The 9,163-nt window shown below is 43.6% G+C and overlaps 1 protein-coding gene across 2 annotated transcripts in view; it reads left to right on the top strand.

Annotated features, from left to right (window-relative positions):
* CRAMP1 (cramped chromatin regulator homolog 1) overlaps window positions 1-8,963 on the top strand; it is a 49,762-nt gene extending 40,799 nt beyond the window's left edge. For both annotated transcript variants that reach the window (XM_017745733.1, XM_017745732.1), the window contains exons 16-20: window positions 930-998; window positions 2,327-2,561; window positions 2,877-3,041; window positions 3,691-3,836; window positions 6,176-8,963. In XM_017745733.1, the coding sequence (XP_017601222.1) occupies window positions 930-998; window positions 2,327-2,561; window positions 2,877-3,041; window positions 3,691-3,836; window positions 6,176-6,340 (780 nt within the window). In that variant the 3' untranslated portion in view covers window positions 6,341-8,963. The remainder of the gene's footprint in view (window positions 1-929; window positions 999-2,326; window positions 2,562-2,876; window positions 3,042-3,690; window positions 3,837-6,175) is intronic.
* Window positions 8,964-9,163: the final 200 nt, after the last annotated feature.

Below are 9,163 nucleotides of genomic sequence, written 5' to 3' on the forward strand. Positions count from 1 at the left end.
AGATCCCAGACATAGGAGCCCAGACTAGGACAGCCAAACAAAACTGAGTATATATTCCGAATGGTATTCATCGCCTCGCAGTTATTATGCTATAGGCATAATAAACCAATAAAGCAATTCTCATACCATTCCCTGGTTTTAACAGGAGCAATACAACAGGCAGGCAGTTCCCCAGGTGAGGAAAAATATATAGAGCAAGATACAGTACCCATATAGACAAGCTGAGCACCTGGTGAATAGGTTTCTGTTAATACAAAATTGTAATTCTGACTTTCTCTCAGAGCAAGCCCCACCTTGGGCACCAAAATATGTACTAGTTTGAAAACAAACCAGTGGGAGGCACCAAGTCAGAATAACAGTTTAATGGGGAAATTTAAAAAAAGGCAGAAAACACTGGTTCAAAGTGACAGAGTCAGGATACAACCTGACACCCTGTTAGTCAGCGTGGCGGTAGCAGTCCGATAAGATGGTGGCTGCTCTTCCTCCTGAAGTGGTGGATGTGGTTCTGTCGAAGCAGTGATCCTGTAGAAAGGGGCTGCTCTTCCTCAGAAGGTCCAGTGGTGGCTGTGTAGCTCCTGTCCTCTGAGAATCCAGTGGAAAGGGTGTCTGTGGTGTTGGGAATCTCAGATTATATCCAGGATGGAATGTTTGGTTCCTCCCTCTGGGTGGAGCATCTCACAATGGGATGATGAGTCATGAGGCCAGGCGTTGATGGGCTCATTAACAGAAGATGGTCCAGAGCAAGGAGGCAAGGAAACACTGCCCCACCTGGTTCCAACAGCTCATGAAGATGGTAATAGAATACACTGCAACCCAGGACAACAATTTTGAAGGACTTGAGATGTATGAAGAGCACGGATAGATGGTGATAGGCCCTTATCTCTTCCCTCCTTGGCTGGTCACTCACATGGTTTCTGTTGCGGTTGCAGGGCTCAGGCCCGGGGTGCCGGGTACCATACATCAGCCTGCCGACCCGGCCCCAGCAGGATGGCTTCCAGGTACAGTGTGTGCTGAAGGAACAGTGCTCTTGGAATGGGTAATGTTCTGTGAAAATACCACTGGTATTGCTAGTTAAAACTCCATATTCCCAGGTAATTGTGCACCACTGGTACTGTCTGGTGGAAATTAAATCCCTAGCATCTGAAGAAATTTAAGGAAATTTAGGAAAGCTGGTTAAATATGTGCATGTGCCATTCCCTAAAATCAAGTGAAGCTGACAGTCTGTGACCTGTGAAGAACAAACAGCCTTTACATATCTCTTAATAGAGTGGAGGAGTTTATAAGTGCCCTGCTATATCTATGTGTGTATTTTAGACATCACAAGGAGAGATTTCAGCAGTTCGCAGTCCTGCTGCCTCCATGTCGCTAAAGAAGGAGTATTAATACTTAAAGTGTGATTGTAATGTCAGCATCCTTTCCAGAGACTCACTATTCTTTGTGCTGGATCCAGTAAGACATAGACAGATACTTAAGAGTAACTGTGATGGCACCTAAATTGTAGGGCTGTTGCCATCCTGTCCCCAAAGTCTTTCTCCAGTGGGATCCAGGACCTAGTGTTGGATTCTTAAGCCTCAGAATACAGGCTCTTCTTTTCTTGAGTGGAAGCACTTTCTATGCTCCCTGTGACACCTGCATGTGAGAAAGGTCAAATTAGTTTGATTGGAGAGCATAAAGGAGATTAAGATTTTTTTATGGGACAGATGTTAGGACGTGAACCTATGAGGCACTTATTGTGGTAATGGGGCCTGGGGTTCTGGTTCTTTCTCTTAGGACAGCTGTGTATACACTACATCTGAAAAAATGTTACAGTTCTACGATGAGGTACTGGTAATGACACTCCTTAAAGATCACTTGAATTTTGGGAAATCTGGCTGTAAAAAGTGAATAAATGTGAGTTACCAGTTTAAAATATCTGTATACTCTTCCATCAGTTAAAGGGTTTTTTCCCATACAAAGGCAAATTAATACATATCTATTTGGAACTATCTTGTAGATTTATCAAAATTGTTAATTTTAAGATTATGTTTGTTCTGTTATGTAGGCTGTTTTAAATATTCTTTGGAATGTTACAGATGCATATTTTTTCAGATGATTTGGCAGGATATGGCCTGCAGCATATTTATTTGTGCTTACAGGTACTTACCATTAAAATAATACAGATTTATTATATAAATAGTATATTCCCCTAATTTAGGCATATTATCTACTGGATTTTTTTCTCTTAAAAATCTGGTTTTAATCTGATACTCAAGAGCCGAAATGTTGCTTTTTAGTTTTCCAAGTTCTTAATAAATTTATAAAAAATTAATTCTGTTTCTTGTAACAGGGCACATCGGTCCTTTCTCTGCCAGAACTGGCCAAGACTTCTCTCCAGAATGGTCTGTCAACTCCTCCACTTCCCTCATCAGAAGCTTCCAGTACTCGGCTCTCTCCTCCCAATGTTTCTGCTCTCTTGGATATTTCCCTTCCTGGACCACCTGAAGATGTGCTTTCCCAAGGGGAACCTGCCACTCAGATCAGTGATTCCATCATTGAAATAGCCATCAGCTCTGGCCAGTACAGTAAGTCTAAGATTAGCTGAAGTCTGCCTATCAACTTAAAAGAAAATCCCTGACATCTTATATGGCAGCAGAAGCTTTTCCAGGAAGCAGTTCTTAGGTTATGAGGTTTTTGTGGGTTTGTTTTTGTTTGCTTTTCTCTAAATATCTGTTGGAAATAAAATTCTTTATTTTATGGCCTTTATTTTCTAGCAAATACGGGGCAGGGGCGTTATTGTTGTTGTTTGGGGTTTTTTTCCTTTCTAAACAAAAATTGGTGCAGTGTCCTGTAACTTTACCACATTGACTGAATTAGTGATCCCCAACATTGGCTTACAGGTGAAGGTGTTTCTCTCTCTCCTGCAAAGCTGAATGGCAGTGACAGCTCCAAAAGTCTTCCATCCCCATCCAGTAGTCCTCAGCAGAACTGGATTGCATCTCCACCCCACGATCCCCAGTGGTACCCCAATGACTCCACAGACTCCTCCCTCAGCAGCTTGTTCTGTAAGTGTCCAGATGCAGAGAAGTGCAACCAAAAAGTCCTTTCCTGTTAAAAAAACAAAACCAACATTGTTTATCAGAAGTGAATCCTTTGGAAAATTATAAACCCAGAAGAACATTTCTAGAATTATTCCAAATACTTGCTTTCATTTCCACAGTGTTGCCTTGTTTTCTCTCTCTTTACAAGTCTGTTCCTCAAAAGATCCCGTTGCTTAGATTTGGGCCCATAGCTTGGGACAAATAATTCCTTGGCAGTTCTTTGTAGTCTCTTTGGAGCCTGACTCATCAGTTAGGGTGAGACATTTGGATTGTTGTGCCAAAATGAGCAGATGCCTTTGGCTCTGCTCGTGGAAAAATAGACTTTGTTGTGTGCTTGATAAGCACTGTCTCAAAGACATGAGGTCACGCATTGGGTTTGGGTGAGGTTTAGTTGTTGAGAGATTTCTTTTTAATTAATAATTCATGGAGCCAGTGTAATGAGTCTCCCTGCTCTTAGCAGTGTGGTGATGGTATTCATGCTGGTAACCATAATTTTTAAAAGATGGAAGAAATGGATATCTGTCCTCCATTTTGAATTTCCTTGTCCTCCTCTTTATCCTCCCAATTGAAAACACTCAGTGCAGTGACTTACTGATGTGCCTTTTCTTTGTAGCAAGTTTTATCTCCCCAGAGAAGGGACGAAAAATGTTACCAACTCCAGTTGGGAACACCAGTGGCACCTCCTTACTGGGACCAAGCCTGCTGGATGGAAACTCACGGGACTCCTTTGTGTCGCGGTCCCTGGCAGACGTGGCAGAGGTATGTCAGCAAATTACACTCAGAATCTTCTTCCTCTTGCAGTGCTGGAAGTTACAGTTACTGGGTACTGTCCATCAGACCCTCCTGAGATACTTGGAAGGCAGTGCTTTGACACCTGCACTTCAGCTCAGTAGACAGGGTTACAGTCATAACAGAAAGATGTAAAATTATCTGAGGCTACCTGGCAGCAGAGCTGGTGTGAGAAGCTGCTGTGAACTCCTTCAACCCAGCTGAGGGAGGTTGTATTCACCTGTTGGACATATCTTTGTTTTGACAGAGAGAGATTCAGTCTTTCTGTTTTGTGTGTCCTTCTTTGCAGAGCAAGAACTGAAAGTGCTAAAGATAATAGAAAGGTTAATAGCGATGCAGCTACAATACAGTTGGAGGCCTGGTAGGAAAAAATAAATAGGTCCAGAAGGAAGAAGTAGGAGATGGCTAATACCAAGTCACCTGAGAGGATGGCAGAAGGTCCTGTGCTGCTGAGTTAGTCTCTGTTGGCAGAGCAATCCCTTTGTTCTGAACACTTTTGAAGGGGTAGAATGAAGCTCAGCAGTTTTTAAGGCTGTGACACACTTAAGGACAGAGCGCCCTCTCAGAGAGACAGACAGGAAGAGTGAGCTGCAGGAACATCATGCAGCTTAGTAAGGAAAATGCAAGGTCCTGCCCTAGGAAGGAATGAAGGAATAACCCTACAGCAGTATCAGCTGGGGACTGGCTGTCTGGGAAGCAGCTCTGCTGTACCTGGGTATGGCAATAGACATGAGCCGAGCATGATCCAGGATGGTCTGTGGAACCAAAGGTGACCAACAATGTCATGAGCTGTTTTTAACAGGAGTATGGCCAGGATATTGAACAAAATGATGATAAATGTGCTGTACTCTGTAGAGTAGTAGAGTCTGCCTGCTGTGAGACCATGTCTAGAATATTGTCACCAGTTTTGAGCACCAAATATATAGGAGAGAGAAATTAACCAGAGCAGGTCAGCTGAGGGTCACCAGCAGGATCAGGCGCTGAAGAAAGGATGTGATGTCTAGGCTTTCAGCCTAGAAAAGGGACATTGCAGCCCTCAATATTACCATCTGCCTTAGTTCAGCCTAGAAAAGGCTTCAGGGTGGGAGGGACTCTGCTCCCTGCCAGTGCCTCCAGTAGGGTCATTGAGAAGAAGTAGCCAAGCCCTTTACAGAATGGTGATGGGCGGTGGGAGAAACAAGCAGAAGCTGAACTGAGAAAGGTTCTGGTATATCTATAGAAAAACTTCACACTGAGGATAGGCAGGCAAGGAAACAGGTTGCCCAGAGATGTTATGCAGTGGCTGTCTTCAGAGCTTTCCAGGGCTCACATCAGTAAAGCTCCGAGTGAGCTGGTCTGTCCTGATAGGTGAACCTGTTTTGAGCAAGCAGTTGAATTAGAGACCTCTTCAGGTCCCTTCCAGTCTCAGTTATCCCACAGTTTACAGTTATTAACTCAGTACAATATCACGTAACTTGTAATTTCTTGGGGACTTGCCCTTATGGAAGGAATGTGTCATTTCTTCATTGCCCTTTGGATTTGGATAAGGAGGTTCTGTACAGACCTTGTAACCAGGAGCTGCACCAAGCTCATGTTGATTTAGTGTGACCTCGGCAGCTTCAGACATGAAACACAGATCCACTTCTGGCATAAATACAAGGATTCTGTTTGCTTGGTGGTGAGAAGCTGTCAAGGTGTGTTCTAATTAAAGGAATATATGATCATTTATTTGCATGGATTTGAAGTGACATTGCAGCCCTCAATATTACCATCTGCCTTAAGAAGAAAATGGGGTAAGCCTCCATGTTAGGCACAGCAGAGCAGTTTTTGTGGCAGAGGTAATATCTGTAGATCATCTACCTGTGCACCTTAATGCTAAATTGGAGCAGGTAAGGCCCATTGAGACTATAGGTGGTAAGGTTTTTTAGCAGCTTCCATTTAGTTGTGGATGAGAAGAGCTGTTCTCTAACTTGGGTCAAGTGAGATAAAGTGTCTCTTTCATATGAGGAGAGGCTGAGGGAGCCAGATTCTTCTCAGGACAAGAGGCTGCAAGCAAAATTTGAAACACATTTAATTCCACCTGAAGACAAGAGATCTATTTTGAGGTAATCAGGCATGGAAACAGGGTACCCAGAGAGTTGTGGAATGTCTGTGCATGGGGCTGATTCAGCACCTGCCCAACAAGGCCCAGGGCAGTCTGTTCTAGCTGACCCTGCTCAAGTCTAGCGAGATGGTTGCATAAACTGCTCTCAAGATGTCCCTTCCAACCTCAGTAATTCCACGAAATTGCCACTGACATGTATCATCTCTTCTCTCCTTGTCTCTTCCAGGTGGTGGATTCCCAGCTGGCTTGCATGATGAATGAGAACAGCATAGATTACATATCTCGGTTTAATGACCTTGCCCAGGAGCTGTCTATACCTGAGCCGACTCGCAGGGAGATCCTGTTTGATGGAGGAGGTGGTGGTCCCCCGATTGGGGATCTGTCACAGTAAGGGAATGACCAGCAGGCTGGTGCAGACTGTTCAGCTAAATTGGAGCTTGCGGCGCTGGAACTTGATGAGGGCAGCAGCTGAGGCTGAGTTATCCCTGTCCTGTGTGCTTCTTTCTAACAGAGAAGAATTGGTTTCAAAGGTCTCAAGAAGTACTTGCTAGTCCTGGAATGTGCAATATGCTGGCAACAACAGAACATGGAATAACATTACAGGAGACAGTGTGTCCCTGCATCAGCAATTTAAGATTGCAGGTTTGTGGGACAGTCCTGGACTTGCACTTTGGAATGGCCTAAGCAAGCCGCTCAAGCAGGGGAAGGGATTGCCACAAGCTCCTGTACACGAATCATTGTTTGCGTAGCGATCAAAATGCCATGCTGTTGGATCCACGTGAAAGTTGTGGAGGATGAAGGGTAGTGGTGGGTAGGGGAACCATTGTGTATCTTGGCACGTCCTAGTTGGCAGTCTTCTTACCATTCAGTCAAACTGAAGTTCTTGCACTCTGTCCAGGGCGCTGCCACTCCCCAATGCTGTGTTCTTAGAGACCACTCTGTTCCTTTGGCTCTTTGACCATTCCAGCAGAGCTCACACCTGCTTGCTTGTTTGGTAGAGGAGCTCTGATCCTCCCTCCTTCCATGCTGCTTGGATCCCCATCTTTTAAACCCCATCACATCACCATCATCATCACCCTGACTGCACTCATACTCTTAACCTTTGAGATTCTTAAGCACATTGCACAGTTCACCCTGTGGGGGAGTGCTTTATTGCTCTCCCTAACAGTTGCTTTTTAGGTCTGGAAACATGGCAAAAGAGCTTACACTAGGAAAGCTGTGTCATAATTAGTCTTGGCTTTGCTGGAAACATGTAAATATTGCCATCTTCACAAAAACTCAGGATTTACCTGGGAGAGGAAACAGGAAAGAATATTGTAATATGTAGGAAAAAATACTAGGTTAATGCTACGGCGGTTGAGATCAGTTTTGTGTCATGAAGAGAAGTGTTAAGTTCTAGCTTAATCCCTTAGTCCTTCCTTACTTCCTCTTTGTTCTGTGAACTCCAGGTGCTCTGTAGTACCTCAGCATTATTCTTCATTACAGTCACTCCCAGGCATGAGTGGGTCTGGCACTCCCTCTCTGAAATCCCTGTGCATTTAATGTTGTGTTTTACTGTAGGAAAAACCCAGATCCTGATTCCAGTGGGTTCAACAGGATATCAAGTTAATTTTGGGGTTGTCTGTCAGTTCTAGCTTTATAACTCAGGAGACTTCTTATTCACTTTCCTTTTTTATTTCCTTTCTTTTCCTGTCCTGAGCAAGAATACCCATGTTGTGCCCCTTCTGTAAGCACTTGGCTGCTTCTCCAGTTAGAGGGTGTCCCTTGGCTGGTTTGAGTAGCTCTGAACTTTTCCCAGGGGCTGCTCCTATATAAACCTCAACTTGGTATTATTAATAAATAAACAAACCTTCTCCATCTGTTAGGCTGTTATCATGGGTTCATTTCCCCACTTGCACTTGGTGGATGTAGTTCTGCTGCCTTTAGCTACTTGTACAAGGTATTTCTTTGACTGGGAGTCTCCTGTAACTTGCTCACAATGCACTGACTCTCTTTGCTGTTTGTCCAGTCCCTTCATGCTGCTTTAGGTCGATGACTTTTAGCTTCTCTGGAGTTGGCCTTGTGTTTTCTGTCATTAGGAGAAAATGGAACAAGTTTTCTGATGGACACAGAGCCTTGTTTGAGAATTCTGACAAAATTGTCAGGAAATCACATAAACCTGGAATAGGAAAAGTTGAAGGCTGTCACAGAAATGAATGCTGGGGCCTGTTTTGTTCTGAGCATTCCCCCTTGGTATGGAGAGGACACCCCTTAATCTCAAGAGTCATTCCCACTAAAACTTTTCATTTTTACTTTGAATTTAGCTGTAATTTGGTTTGGACTTTCCCAGATTGTTCCCTCTTGGTTTTGGGTTCCTCCATTACTAATGCTGATTATTCTACATGCTATGTCTCCAAAAATCCTTCAGATTTGCAGGACAAAAGTAGAAGGTACCTACTATGGCTGTGGGTTACGGAACATGCGGGAGGAAATGTGTTACATTCTAATCAAGTACTGTATGAAAAGAAATCTGAACTCTCATTCTTAAACTTCTAAATATTGCAAGAGTAATGTGAGGGTCTCCAGTGTATTTGTAACTTGACAAACTTTTCATCTTCCCTACTGATGCTGGTAACACAGTGGATATGACACTGGGTTTGGCTCTGAAGTTGCCTTGAAAAAGGGCCAGTGTTGCTGCACCTGCTGCAGAAGTGGAAAGCAGAGCACTTCATCCCAATCCGTGAAGGCTTTTTGCCTGCGATACAAGGAGCTGTCAGCTGCCCTGCTTCAGCCCACTCACTTCCCAGAGGGGAAGGACACAACTGCAGAATAAAGGCAGCACAAATGGCTGTTTTTGATGATGCTGTGACATCAGAAAACTTCTAATATGCTGAACCTTTGCAAGTGGGCTTGAACCACCCAGTAATAACAGAGTATAAATGACAGAAATCAGTTCAGCACTCAGAATGTTGGGGTTAGAAATGTGTTTGGCATCAGCCCCTTAAAAGTTGGCATTATGAAGCAGAATTTTATTTCAGAAATCAGTAATGCTTTGCAAACTGCATTTTAAGAATAAAGCCCTTTGAGGATGAGGGAAGAACTTAAGAATAATTAAGATCATTGTGGTAATTCTGAATTGATGCAGTATTTGTTACCCTTACTATGTGAAAGGCCATTTAAACACATCTCTGATTAGACCAGCTCTGGATTTTAGGTGAATGTGCTTTACAATAGT

This window comes from Corvus brachyrhynchos, unplaced genomic scaffold, assembly GCF_000691975.1.
Source record: "Corvus brachyrhynchos isolate BGI_N302 unplaced genomic scaffold, ASM69197v1 scaffold369, whole genome shotgun sequence".
Taxonomy (NCBI): Eukaryota; Metazoa; Chordata; class Aves; order Passeriformes; family Corvidae; genus Corvus; species Corvus brachyrhynchos.